The 15,540-nt window shown below is 42.4% G+C and overlaps 1 protein-coding gene across 2 annotated transcripts in view; it reads right to left on the bottom strand.

The window, feature by feature from the left end:
• Positions 1-8,927: 8,927 nt before the first annotated feature.
• The window catches only part of tshz2 (teashirt zinc finger homeobox 2), a 39,548-nt gene continuing 32,935 nt past the window's right edge, over positions 8,928-15,540 (bottom strand). For both annotated transcript variants that reach the window (XM_030362024.1, XM_030362017.1), the window contains exon 2: positions 8,928-12,665. In XM_030362024.1, the coding sequence (XP_030217884.1) occupies positions 9,637-12,645 (3,009 nt within the window). In that variant the 5' untranslated portion in view covers positions 12,646-12,665 and the 3' untranslated portion in view covers positions 8,928-9,636. The remainder of the gene's footprint in view (positions 12,666-15,540) is intronic.

The following is a 15,540-nucleotide window of genomic DNA, read 5'->3' on the forward strand; positions in this document are numbered from 1 at the left end:
TCTTGTGTCTCCGCTCGCGGCTCGGCTCTGATGTCTGAGGCTATCTTAAATTTGCTGCAGCGCAAACGACTTGACGGTTTTCGTTTTAAACATTGTGTAACATGTATTACATTTGTTTTATTGTTTATTATTTGGTTTATTGTTAGCAATTCGTTACTCGTTGGCTTGTTTCAATGTTTTTTTTCATATGTAATGTGTACGATTTTCATAGGAAACTTTTCATGTCTTTATGTACTACCTTTGAACAGGCACTATCAACTATAAATGTTGGAGTGTTTTTTTTGTGTGTGTATATGTATGTGTGCATATGTGTCAACATTGTGTGTGCGTGTGTGGGTGTGGGTGTGTGTTTATGTGGGCATGTGTATGTGTCTTTAAGTTTCTGTGTTTGTGTGTGTATGCATGCCTGTGTGGGTGTGGGTGTGTGTGTGTGTTTTTGTGTGTGTGTTTGCGTGTGTGTGAATGTGTACATGTGAGGGGTATGGGTACATTGTTTATACCTTGCATTCACCTTTATTATTAACTTTTATTATTATGTTTTGAGATAATAAGCTACCTTACCTGATCATCACATCCTTCTCTATAGCGGCCGTATAAAACATGGATGATATTTTTGAGCGAGTAAAACATTTCAGTCTATACCGAGCTCGCATTACACAACTACGTTGGGAAAGTTCTGAAACTTCATTAAAACAAGGCGAGAAAGTTCTTTCTCTTCGCTGCGGTTAAATTTAATAGAAATGCTTTGGGAACGGAGATGATAAAAGCAAGGAGTGGGAGCTGTCTGACAATTTCAGTGCTCACATACTTTCATGACATAGGATGATTCTTCGGGGCTGTGCGTAGAAACGGTAGAAACCATTGTCTCTGGAAGACCTCATCTCGCAGATGTAATATAGATGTCTTGAATGAGTGACTATCTGCTGGTCCTGCACTCATCCCATAATTGAGATTGAGGATAAACTGTACCTGTGGAGTATATAGCCCCCACTGTGTAGCTAAAGCACACCATTCCATTCTTATGCAAATGAACGAAATGTCGTAAAAAAATAAAGAAAAGTGGGCCTTGTTAGATATGTTTGGAGTTAACACCTCCAGCATTGATCAGGTGTTGTGTAACATTGCCTTTAGGAATAAACGTATGCTCACATGACGGTGTGGCTACAGGCTTTCACACTCTTAGCTCAGGGTAGAAGATTTTTCTTTGTTGATTGTTTTCATCTCCAGATTAATATTTAATAACAAACCCAACTTTATTGCCAGCAGTGATTTATGTTGCTGTTCAATACATGGTAATATAAAATTGTATTATTTTAATAATAATAATGATAATCATATTATTATATTTTGTTGTTATTGTTATTATTATGTATGTTATTATTTAAATAATAATAATAATAATAATAATAATAATTATTATTATTATTATTATTCTATGTCATTATATCATTATATTATCAGATGGTTGTCAAATGTCTACAAAGTTGTGGGAGGTGGTGGGGGTTGGGTGTGTGTGTGTGTGTGGGGGGGGGGGGGGGGGGGGGGCTGTAAGTAATGAAGTCAGGAGATGGTGCGGCGCCGTCGGCCCCATCTGAGGTGGTGATGACGAGGAGTCCTGTAAAGAAAGCTCTGGGATGACACGTGAAGGACGGCCGGATGGGTGGGAAAACACAGCAGAAGAAGCCACAGGTGCGTCATTTGCCTCGCGTCTCGTCAAACATGTGTCACATTAAGAACTCCGCGACTGACAGAAACATTCCTAGGAGAGGCAGAATAATTAAAATGTATCAATCACTTGTTTTTTTTGTCTACATAATGTGATTTTTCACGTTGGATTTGATGCGGGAAGTAGAAAAAACAGGAGATGTGTGAGAGTGTGTGTGTGTATGCGCGCGTGTGCGTGTGTGTGTGTGTGTGTGTGTGTGTGTGCGTGTGTGCGTGTGTGTGTGTGTGTGTGTGTGTGTGTGTGTGTGTGTGTGTGTGTGTCTGTGTCTGTGTGTCTGTGTGTCTGTGTGTGTGTGTGTGTGTGTTAGAACATAATCTACCTACAGGTCCGGTGCTGTGAGAGAGCACTCAATCAAAAGAGAAAAATGAAAGGCTGCGGTCCAAGGCCTGAATGTATTCCATGGCCGGAGAATGAACTTGCAGCCCATGTGACACATGATTTACTCAGGGAAAGGCCAGTGAGTCTTTACATGATAGATCTTCACCTCCCTGCCCAGTCTCATTCTATGACATGTAATCTTTCTGTTTGAAGCTGTAAGGATAGAGATGGATAACTAAACGCTGTATTGATTTACTTGTCTGCCTGCTGGTTGTCTTTTTCTTCTCTTTTTGGGACAGATTGGTAACTTCCATGTCTGAATCTTAGCCACAATGGCTAACTGTCATCAACTTATGGCATAAACAGAGCAGGATTTAGCTCAGTTTTGTTTTTCCATAAGGATATTAGTGTCACAGCATTGCATAAGAGCATAGTTACAGAAATTCAAATTAAGTACTATACGTTTAAAGAAAATAAATCTTAAAAAAATGTCATTATAATGTCCCAACAAGCAACATATTGTCACATGATGTCATTAGCCTAATGCTACAACTGCTTGGTTTGTTCTTGTTGTGAACATTTGTATATAATGTGTATGGCCCCTGGCCATCGTGTGTTAGTATGAGGACACAGAGTTGTCAGACACACTTCACAAACAACATGTTAAACGTTCACTATCCATACCTAAACTGACCTCAACCAGATGTGACAGCCGGTCAGAATGTCCGAGATCTCCTTTGCTTATGTAACATGTATTTCATTATCATTATTATTATTATTAGTAGTAGTAGTAATAGTACTAGTTGTATAATAATTATTAGCAGTATTAGTATTATTATGATTATTATAAAGATTAGTATAAGTATTATTATTCCTGGTACCAGGGGTCCAACAGACTCAGGCTCTGTTTACAGAGAGAAAGAAAAGGCTTCAGTCTGCTGGCGTCCATGCTGATTTACGTCACCCTGAGTGACGGCTGACCTGAAGGCCGGTCGACAGTGAGACGTATTACAAGTGAGCAAAACGCCAACCACCCCTGGCCTGCTGCGGGGGCAACAGATGACAACAGAGAGGGCAGGAGCCCCTTTGGCTCTCTCTCCAGCCCCCCCCCATCCCCATCAACCCAGCCGATGGGCCCCCCCCACTCCGACCGTAACCCCCCCATGGCAGGCTGACAGGCAGCAGGAAATGAGAACATAGGAGGGTTTTTCTTTTCCATAATTTCAGAATTTCGTCGAGTCCCACACAGTTGAAGGTAGAATAACACGGTAATCTTTGTTAAGCACTGAATGGAGGAGATGGTCAACATAGGGGTACAGTGAGTGATTATTGTGGGGTTTTGGTAAGTGCAAAGAGTATGTCAAAACAATATTGCTAAATAGTTTAAAATAAGGGGATTCGTCATGACCATACTGTGAAATGCTCTACGCACTATACACAAAGTAGTATTTGTACAGTATAGCCTCATGCGTGCAGCCATAGCCTACTGTACCGTAAGTGTTGCTGGCTTAGGGCCAACATGGCTACAAGTAAAACATCTAATAATAGCAAGGTGCGAACGCTAGGGCCAATTAGGCGATAAACAGTAGGAAAGAAAAACGTCTCAGCAACATCTTAATGAGGAAAAGGGGAGGGATTCATGTTCATTGTGGATGTTGGGATGTGACCCGTGGGCATCAACGCCTGAAGCCGACCGCGGCAGATCTAGTTACGCTGTTGAATGTTGGCCTTCATTTGAACGTACAATGACACCTGCAGATATTTTCTGTTCAAGGACTTTCCCACGAACCACTGCTAAATGGACACTTGAACGCCTAGTAGTAGTGGCCCAGGAGACAGTTTGGATAAGCCCCCGTTGGTCTGTTTTAAAATATCACAAAGTTTCACAATCACAATTGTTTGAAAATAAATGCGAGGAAACATGAAGTGACACCATGAAGAAAGAACCTCCCTTAATTGTACAGCAGATTTGTTCCCTCTACATCAATTGTTTTATGAAACACTATTCTATGTTAGAACATCTTATGAACCTGGGCTACGCTGTAATTTATCCCTTCCATGCACCCACAACCTGAAATGATTGTTTTCCAGGGAGGTACTCCTGAAACGTAAACAGCAGCTAGCCTAATACCCAGTGGTCAAGAACGTACACATCACGCAATTTCCGCCGCCTTGTCCCATCTTTAAACCGTCACGTGACCTACTTAGCGTTAACGTAAACATGGTATCAAATATAATCTCTGGTTACAACACGTCTGTGGATTACTGCGGGGCGGCCCGCGCCCGTTCTGTTGGCCGCCGACGTGCACGCCATCCTTTTGCCGCCGTATTAAAGGGCTCTAATAAGCGTAGGTGTCAGGCGCATCTCCGCCGCCGTTTGGTGACTCAAGAGATGCTTGGGAGGCACAAGCATCCAGTCGGCAAGAATTAGAGCGGCGGCCGTGATAGTGCTGACGTCTGCAAAAGGGGGTCGGGCTGGAGATTAAGCCCAATAAAAATGTGTGATTTGTTGCTTTCATATTTGGGAGATGTCAGCTTCAATTTGAGCCAGCACAGTGCCTCGAGGCGGCCCGCGTGACACGTCTGAAGGATGCACTGATGAACTGCTTGCAATCAAGTGGGTAGCTCTCTCTCATCCAGCGTAGGATGCCAATGAAAACCCTCTGTGCTGCACGCACAGGGAGTGAGAGAGGCCTCTGCCCGGTGTCTCGGAAAGCTCTCTGCAGGACTGACACAGGCAACGTGTTGGGTTGTACCTCTGATGGATCGACAAACAAAGGATTTCCTTGAGGTCTACTTGAAATACTCTGACTTGATGAACTGCAGTATGCCTTGTTTTCTTCTAATTTTGAATCACTGAACCTTTTGTCTTAGTAATGTTCTAGTAATCATTTACTAATGGTGTTCATATGGTGTTCATGGTAAATAAGGTAATGGTGTTCACGTTGAACTAAGATTCTAATTTATACATTATTTAATAGGGTTAGCGTGTTAACCCATAACCACTAACCCTTACCTTAACCCTAACACAAGCCTTAACCCCACTTATGCTCTACAACAATGCCTAACACTGCATTAACTCATGTTAATTAATGGTTAATTAACATACCCTTATTCTAAAGTGTTTCCATGTATTTTATACAATAATATATTATTTGACATCATCATCATCATCCTCAACAGCTACAACAGGGACAAGCAGTGGAGCACAACAGCGTGCAGGCCTACACCTGATACATCTTTACCTGGCTGGTCACAGAGAAGGGTTCGGCAGTGGCAGAAACAGGCCCATAGCATGTTCCTTTCTTCGCTATGAAGGCTGCATCCTTTAGCTTTACATTTTCTGCTGACTGGGCATCTTGCGTCCACCTCCGAAGGGGAGGTGGACTTTATTCGTCTGCAGCTGACATTGGTGAAAGTTTTCTTGCAAAAGAAAGTTCGGGACTATGAGTCCATCTCTCACTGAGTTTTTAAATAGTGTGTGCTAGATATAAATAGTGTTATACAAAGATGATCACTGGGACTTTGTGAGACACGCACAGTGGGGGTAATGAAATTAATAATGGAGACATTGTCACGTTATGTCAAGTCACATGTGTGAATGTAATCCTTTATTAAAGCGACACTGCTGAGAAGACGGAGGAAGATGACCTCCTCAATAACTAAATAACTGACTGACTATTTGAGATTCCCAACATATGAAAACACCCCCTGGGTTTCAACCAAAACCTCCCCAAGCACCCCCAGTATCGTCTTGGTATGAAGTACTTCATCAACCTTTAGCGTTTCGGTGACACGTGTGAAGTTTTCAGCATTTGTGATTAATAAGATACAAATACACAATTGATATTTGATAAATTACTTTCAGTTTCATATTCATGATGTACAATGAATATGCAGCACCAGGGGCCTACTTGATTGATCAAGTCTATTCATCATGTGCTTTCCCTAATTAGCATATCCCAAGCAACACTATCATCAGTGGAGGCCTATGGGCTTATTTTAGAGGTATGGCGGAGTCCAAGAGTTACAACACGCTGCTTTTGTGTCTTGACAAGTGCTCGCATTAACACGGTTTATTCATTATTCAATCCTATCAAAGGCCTGCAGCAGCATAGTAGTATGACGTGAATCACCGGACAATGCTGTTGTGTCCCGACTCAATCCCAGTGATCCTGATTAGCCTATGGAATATGAAATCATTTGCAACATCTCCCGTACGGTTGATTACAGTGAAAGGGGGAAATGTAATATCATCTGAGAGCGTGGCTTGGACCTAATGAACTATAGATTTTAGGAAGGACAAATGAACACCAAAAAAAAAGAATGAGGATGTTGGTCATTATACTGTAAGTATTTCAAAAGCCCTTCATTAAGCACATGAGCCAGTCATTACCCCTGGTCTGTGTGATGAACACTTTCACCCCACCCCCCCCCCCCCGTCTCTCTCTATGGCTCACAGGCAGGATGATGCAAGACAGCCCATGCTTGTCTACCCCCGGTTGCTTTGAAGCAAACCGAGCCACATTGTAAATGTTTTGCGCCTATCCGAGCAGACAAATTCCGATGCACATTTGTCCCATTACGGCGTATCAACATCAGCAAGATGCACGCTAGTTCAAGCAAGGAGCGCACACTTATCATTATTTGATAGCATGTTTAATGACAGATTGACAAAGGGTTCGCAAATGCAAACTGGCATCCGTTTTTGTAAGTCAGGGTTGAACTACGACTGAGAGGCAAAGGAGCTTATGTGCATAATTCGATTTTTCAACTCGGCTATTAAGACTGTTAAATATAAATAAAAGTGAAAGTTAAAGGGGTCATCTCGAAGATGTCAGTTTCGTTCTCTTTGGTGCCCCCTATAGCTGAGAACAACAGTACAGTGCTAAGCACACAAGTGAGTTGGAGCAATTCTGTTCGGTGGCTCTGTCTACCATCTCTGCCACCATGGAAAATGCATCACTAAATGTGCATTGCTTGGGATTTGTATGAATTACGCCACCAACACACAATTGGTCATACTGCACAGGCAAAGGGTTTCGTCATTAGGCCATAGTCTCATCACAATGGTTTGACCTCATTCGGTGATAGATAGTGACTGAACTGATGTTGGTTTAAATGAAAATCGTTGGAGATATTGGAGATTACCACTTTAAATCTTTCCAATTTTTTTATTTTCAAGCAAAATTATAAATCACACAATACCTAAACTGTGACATATATAATAATATTCCTCCATAATAAAACATTTTATTTTGGAAATATAATGCTTGGCCTGTACTGAAATGAGGATGGGTCCTCCTTAAGTCAGTGTTGAATCGATGGTGTGAACATAGGACATCATATATATATTTATATATGTTATATGTATAGACATGCAGACATGTATCACTGTGTCTGCATATGAAAACGTCATTCCAATTTGAAAGCATAGGATTATTGTTTAGACATGTAGACAGAAGAGCGAGTCTACAGTGTGTGAGCGTGTGCGCGCGTGTGTGTGTGTATGTGTGTGTGCGTAATTACACCTCACTGTGGTCTGTAATTAGCCATGACATGTTAGATATACGGTACGATTAGCTGCGTTAATACGCAAACATCCCAAATAAATTAATATAAAGCAGAAGAATAATTATGTGTTTATTTTAATTAATTAGTTGAACAGCATTTATATTAATCCAGTGTGTATGTATTTTTGTATATATATATTTATATATATATATATATATATATATATATATATATATATATATATATATATATATATATATATATATATATATATACATTAAATAAATATACTTGACAGATTGATGGTCAACTCATTTCCTCCTGCTGATTACATTGCTGATGGGGTTAGTTTTTTATTAATCGCATGTTGTGCTGCAGCATACCTCTCCATAAAGACATTTTAATAGAATAAAAAGATAAATACAACTCCAACTAAACCTTATCTTAAGTATAGTAGTGTTTTCTCTTTCCCTTTTACACTTAACATCAATAATTGATTACACATCATAACTTTGGATTTCGATAAGTGCAAATAAGGAGTTTTGCAGCATTTCACATTGGGAGCCATTTTAGAAATGATTGCTTTCTTCAAAGGAGAATAGGTTGCTAGTCTAAAACACAATGGCTTTACAGAGGAGTGTGAGCTCCGTCTGTAATGAGAGGCACTAAATAATTTATGGCTTTAATCTGCTCACTGAGGTGTGTGGTCTATGACAGTAATTATAAATGCAGGGAGAAATTATAGCTGAATACTTTAACTGCATTAGGAGTCATCTGATGAACAACGTGATTGCCTGCTCATTTCCAACAATAGGGGGCAAGTCGGTGTCACGGTATTCAAATCACCACAGTGCCCATGTGCCTTTTCCCCTTTACCATCAAATGTCAATTTCCCGTTATAAAACAGAGATCTGATGGGAGGAGGTAATTGCGGACTTGATTGCTTGAAAAGAGATGAATTGCATGAAATGTTTATAAATTTAGGAGGCAATCATTTTTAATAGCTCTGAAATAATATAGCTGGAGGAAATATGTTTAATTGTTATGATTCCAGCATGCAGAGACAGTAGCAGCCTTTACAGTGAGGCAGTAAAAGCTGACAAGGAAATAGATTGTTCATGTGTATGTAAAAACCATGGTGTGACTATGGGTCTTTTAATCTCCAAATTAAATTCTCAAATCATCAAAATATATTGAATGCATCTGAGATTGAAAGATTTAATGAACACATAAATGTGTGGGTTTGGTTTCGATTTATGTGAACAAGAAATGCCTTTTATTTTGGTTTGGTTGCATACACCATTTGGTTGCCATTGTTGTCTACAATTTATATTTCAGACGTAAGAAAAAAAGACCACAAGCTATTATCAAATGTTAACTCTTTATTTGAATAGGTAAAAAAAAGGTGCAGGTATATTTTTTCTTGCTGTTAATAATTTTATCGCATGAAATGCACTGTTTTCACCCTAAAATATATTTACATGTGAGATATTCCTGTTTCCAAATTACCTTTTTTTTCAACATTTACAGAATCCAAGTCTTAACTGGTGATTAAACATTTATTAAAGTGCTTTTTTTCTTTTATCATTGCAACACAAAACGCTTTACATAGCAATACACTGTACAGTTCTGTGTGTGTGTTCACATGTCTTTCTACCCTTTCAAACAGCTGCACGTTTATGCAATTTACTGTAGTACTTAGAATACGTTGTAAATTACAATTGATTCATAAGTTCTTGTTGAAATACAATTGAAACTTGAAATATTATACAAATAAATAGTAGTCATAGCCAGTGCTATTGCATGCAAACATTAGCAATCATTTTTCCTCAAGCAGTAATACATTTCTTATTACTGGTGATGCATTTGAGCAGGGTGCAAAGGTATCTTTAAGTGTGTCCTTAGTTATTTCTAACCAGTGTGTGTGTACTCAAGTGAATGAAACGTTATAATAATGCACACTATACAATCAAATTTAAAAATGACTGGAATAATGGACCCGTGTATGTAAAAAAAAAAGAAGTAAAATAGACAAACAAACACAAAACTCCCCACAAAAGGAGAGAGTATATTAAAACCTACTCCTTTTCCATTTCCACATACTGTGAGTGGTTATCTGGGGATTTGCTGTGAGTTTTACTCAAGTGGAGTTTAACCGCATGGTTGCTTGCAAATGTTCTACAGCAAAGCTTACATCTGAATTTTGAGTCAATATCCTCCTCCAGGCCCGGTGGCTCTGTGGGTCTCACGTTAAGGGCCTTTGACAGTTCAGGCTCTTCCATCTTTGTCTGGTGTTCCACAGGCAACTTGCACATGTCTTTGATCTGGAAGCCTAGGTGGGATTCCAGGTGAGAAATGAATGCGGGGGGTGACCTGAACTGCGACGCGCAGTCATTACAATAAAAAATTGGATGGCCAGTGTCCATGTTCTTCAGAAATTTAGTACCGCCTGTTTTCCGTAATTGGTATTTGACGTTCGCTAACCAGTGGCTGATGGTGGTCATGGAGAGTCCGGTGAACTTGGAGATGTGCATGCGCTCCTGAGGCCCGAGGTCTGAGAGAAGGTACTTTCCTTCAGAGGTCTGGAAGAGGCTTGAGGCGAACTGGGCCTGCAGGATGAGGAGATGGCGGGGGTTCCAGTTGGACTGTCTACCTTTGCGCTTGTGGACAGAATACACGTCGGCCGACACGTCCTCAAAACGCCTGACATCCGTTTCCAGTTTCATGCTCGGGATTCTAGAGGGCGTGGAAGGTTTTGGTGTGGTGGCCTTAGGGAGGACTTTGACCATGTCAGCAATGTCAGACAGAGCGTACTTATGTGGTACTGGGGTAGAGGGCGGTAGTACTGAAGCACTCGCAGGCTTGCTGTGTTTGGATTTTGTTAAGTCTATCGGCTGGTCTTCATTAACAAACAGGAAAGAATTCTCAGGCCGATTTCTAATCGGATTTCCAAGCCTTAGAGCAGATTTCTCATTGTTCCGGTTTATTTCAGCGAAAATGGACTGAGTGCGCGCAGATATTTTAGCTGCCCTTGCATTGTTGGGCTTATTTGCTTTGCCCAGATGATTGTTCAATACGGACTGCAGTGCACTGAGGGGGTTTATGGCAAATGTATCCGGAGTGTCACTGAGAAGCTCCGGAGCAGCGCTGGGTCCATTGCTGGCAGAGGGACTCGGTGTCTTGCCTGTGTCGAAATCCGGGCTCAACTTTCCTTTGATCACTTCGTTCACGTCATTCGCACAGTCTGCATCAAGCTTTGAAGAGGAAGAGGAGTCGTCCTGACAATCGCTGTCATCATTCTCCAGCGGATCAAACTTAATGTTCTGAATTTCTTTACTGTCGCTTATGCCAACCTTTTCCTTTTTGATGTCCACATTTTGATGCTGTCCCTCGGGGGTTTCTGCTCCCAGAGCTCCGGGGTAAACCTTCCCCTTTGGGGCGATGGTTCTGAGCTTGTGGTTGAACGACTGCTTTAGCTGAATGGGAGGAGACGCGGAGAGTGGCGTGCTTTTGATGAGCCCAGAGAGTTGATAGGCGGCGTGAATGCTAGGATAGGCACTCCAGCTTGGTGTCCCGGTTTGAGCTTTGTTGATGGCGGACGCCACTGTGTTGGCTAAAGATTTGAGGATGTCTCCTCCAGCGCCTGTACCCTGCTCCAGATCCTCCTCGCGGAGATAAGGATACTTAAAGGTATCGCTACCGGCCTTCTGATCCTCACTCTCTTGCTTTTCCTCTTTCATCTTGGTTTCCTCCTTTTTCTCTGACGTGCCCTCGCCCTGGCATTCCTTCTCTCGTTCCCCAGGGGAGGCCGCTTTCGGGGACGTTTTTCCTCCCTCGGTTTCACTGGCGGCCGGCTCAGCCAGTACCTGCATCTTCTCTACAGCCAAGGGATCCAGGGCTAACTGTTTACCCTTCTTGGAGGCCGAGTTTGTGACTTTGATGAAGTGGCCGGTCACCATCATGTGGGTGGTGAGCTGCTGAAGGGTGTCGTGTGAGCTCCCGCACTCCATGCATTTCAGAATCTGAGATTTGCACGTCTCAAACTGCCAGGTGTAGCTCGCCCCGTTCTGATAGCCGTAGCGGTTGTTGTTAGCGTTTGAAATGGCGGTGGCTCTCTGTGCGTCAGTTAAGCCAGTGGTGGAATCCGGGGAGCAGGGTCTTGCAGTGTCAAAGGCCCTTTTCTTTGACGGTGGCAAAAGCTTGGGTGTGAGCACTGGGAGAGGTTCTTTTAAAGGCACTTTTTGGTAATGCTTTGTTTTAATCATGTGAACACTCAGATCCTGAAGGGAGTCAAACGAGTGGCTGCAGAACATGCACTTCAACACTTTCTGTGCATCCTCTTTCCCCTCCATGTCATGCAGATTGCGTTTTCTGGATTTCGATGACGAGGACGAGGAGTTACTCTGTTTGCCGTGGTTGTTGTCCTGGTAATGTCCGCTATTGCTCATGTGAACCGTGAGATCCACCAGTGTGTCATACGCAGCGCTGCAGTCCTTGCACCGGAAACGACTGGCTCCCGTGAACACCGACCCACAGGCTTTGTTGCTCTGCCGGTACAAGTGGACTGAGCTGAAGAGATTGGGTTTGGACATAGGCTTCGGAGACAGAGTATGCTGCAAGGTCTTGGAGAGCGCATCCTGGTGCCAATCGAATTCGGTCTTCGCGCTGCCGTTGGTGCTGTCACAGTTCGCTTTGCTGGTGTTCTTGCCTATTTTCAGGTCCATCCCAAGCCCTGTCCAGTAGGAGTCGGAGAGAAAGTTTGCATAGGCGGCCCTCATGTTCTCCAGGCTGCTGTTCATCTCCTCCTTGTGTTTGGGTGGGCCGCTCTCCTCCTTCGGGCCCTCGCTGAGATAGGGCGCTTTGAAGTCTGTGAGGCGGTCGCTGGTGTCGCTTAGGCGCGACTCCAACTCTGTCTCTTGATTGGAAAGGACACTAATAGGAGAGTTCTGGTCGCTGTAACTGTTAGTGCTCTTGTCGTCCGTCTCTTTGTCCTCTGACAATTTGGGGTGGGGCTTCTCTGAACCTTCTTCTTCAGTGGGAGGGTCATTCTCTCCGTCCTCTTTGTCGATTGGCTCCTCAAGGACCATGTCATCGTCAGGCGTGTAAACTAGCATAAACAGAGAGAGGACAAACATAGGATGGATTACTTTTGGGGATTGTGAGAGGCAACAAGGATATAAAAATAACACATGGAGTTGAATTAAGAGCAAAAAATGTATACATCATTAAATACAACATTTTATCAAGTTTGACAATGCTAAAATGGCAATGTTGAATAGTAGATTATCAGGCATTTCACAGCAGGTATTTAAGTATTTATGATATATTACATGAACAAATTCCATCAAATGTGGGTATTTCAACTGCAAGCTTAAGTCGCACAGCAGGATCTGTCATTAGCCCTTACTAACTGCTGGTTTAACAGCCCTGGCTGATTCGCAATGGGGCATTAAAAGAGGAAGTACTGAACCGTCATTCTGACACGCGTCAGTAAAATCACCCCTACGTTTGACATTATGTTAACGTCACTGTGTAGAGCTGTTCAACTAATGTAACATATTTGATATGTAGCCATCTATCTGAATCCGAAACATCACAACACTATTAGCACATATTTTTTCATGGTCAATGTTGTGGTCAGAAAATGTACATGCAAGGAGAGACGTCAATGGGCATAACAGCCCTGTTTAAGCACTGATGCATTTCATGTGGTTAATATTTATCTTTGGAAGAGAGGGCACTCTTGTGTGAGGACTGGCAGGAGTCGAGCACTCAGGGGCCCCCATACTGGGAGGGCCACAGAATGTCCTCCTTCTTATGTGTCTCAAAAATACTTTTTTTCCTTCTTTATTATCAATATTTCACAAGTGCCCCGAGAGGAGCCCTGGAGGTGAATGGCTTGCCGGCTAATGGACGGAGATGGAGATGGGACTTGGACTTTTCAAAACAAACATGGAGAATAGGGGCCCCTGTGAACAAGGGCTCCCACACACACCCAAGTATGCCGTGACCTTGATCTACCGCAGGAAAAAGCTGTTTTGATTGGCGAACCGAGATCTGTGATGGCCCCCAGAAACACCCTTGACGCAGGGGGAGGGAGGGGTGTGTGAGTACAGAGGAATGTTTTATTTATACTTTTATATATAGTTTTTTCAAAAGTGATAGAGAGCACTATTGGCCATGACAAGCCTTCAGTTGATGTCTTCTCTTTTCAAAGTCTTTCCTGACACTGAAAGATTGGTCAGGTTCAACACAAAAGTGGAGGGATGGGCGTTTATTTTCTGCCTAGCGATTGTGTGATGGAAATCGCTCATTCCTGTATAGCTCATTATAGGAAGTGACTTTTTCCTCGCAATACCGAGTGTCAGTAAAATTTCACCAAAGTACTTGTCAGATTTTGACATTCCCGAACGGTAAAAAAGAGGAGAGGAAAGAAATACATTATCCCAAATTGACATGTTTCTTTTTTTCGGGGGATATGCAAGAAATGCCTGCATCAACATTAATGTATACGCTGGTCTATTGGTATTTGAGAAAGAAGGGGAAGATAGTGATTAACAACTCCCATTCCTGCTGTTTTATGCCTTTCTATCAGATGCCCTGACTAACAGCTAGCCAGAAGCAGCAATTAACCTTTTGGCAGGCATCACTCCGAGATACCACCATGTCTAACTCTCCTCCTCGAAGCATTGGTAAGTCTGCCCTGCCAGCACTCGGTTCATACTACTGTAAGGTGTGTGTCTATGCCAAACAGCGTTGCTCCGCAAAAATACAAGATCAAATTCAAGGGCATTGGTACTATTGTATCACATAGCTGTCATAAGCAGACTGCATCACAATAAAAAAAGATATCAATGAAAACACACCATTGCATTGGAATTCCTGTACAAATTCATCTGGAGTGGTTTACAATTTACGTCTGCATTTGTGTTGTGTGTGCCAGAAAAAAAAATCTATGGATCTAGGAGTATTAAAACCATGATAATTGGAAAATGATAAGTATAATATTAGTAGCGGCAGTATGGAAAGACAACCTTGAAATGACCACCAACTAAAGAAACAGGGCTCAAACACACCATTTGGACCAGCCTCAAAGGTGTTTTTCAAAGCATGCAGGCTAACTATCCTTAGAAAACTAGAGGCTGCCGCGGCAGACTTGAGATTTAGCATGTCATAAACTGCTGTAAAGCCTTCAATCTGTGTCACGACAAATTTATACCTTCAGACAGAAATATGCAAAGGTCAAAGGACCTTAGGTGCAAATCATAAATCCTCCACCCGAAGTGTTTATAACATTAATCTGTTAGAACACAGGCCTGGCAGAGAATGAGCTTGCTTCTCAGAAATGGCGGTGGTTTTCTGAGCCAAGTGTGTTTCCCGTATGTTATGAACCATGCTTACCTCATAAAACACGGCACACAGTACGTTACGCCTCGTACTTACAGTATCCTGTCAAAATACATGTTTGTATTCACCGTTGACGTGACAAACTATCCTCTCGTCAGGATTTATTGTCAATCCTTAAAAAAAGGGTGTATTCATTCTCTGGGGCTCCAATGCGAATGTGTTATTAGAAACTTTTTGTAACGGTGAGGAGAAATCAACATTTATCCCTTCGGAAGGTCAACACTGCACTCATTAATCTGACAGGCCTAGGAGGGCTGGCTGCCGGAGGGGTTTAGCTAATGGACAGCTGTGATACCCGGTGAGCGGCGGTAACACTATCTTCAAAGGAGATTGGGTAATTCATAGGTGCCAGTGACAGGTCTGCACGTCCGTGCCACTTTCCCCAGTGCACTCGGCTGGTCTCAAGCTACAGTTTTCTGCTGCGCACAAATCAATATCCCCTTTTTACTTCTCATTGATTGCCTTAGCGGTGGGACCGACCTAAGCAGGACTGTTATGACATTTCTAGATTTCCCCCTGTCCTTGGAACAATCAATTACACGCACATGGCAATCAAAACCTCTTTGCAAAATGAA

The sequence above is a fragment of the Gadus morhua genome, chromosome 1, assembly GCF_902167405.1.
Source record: "Gadus morhua chromosome 1, gadMor3.0, whole genome shotgun sequence".
NCBI lineage: Eukaryota > Metazoa > Chordata > Actinopteri > Gadiformes > Gadidae > Gadus > Gadus morhua.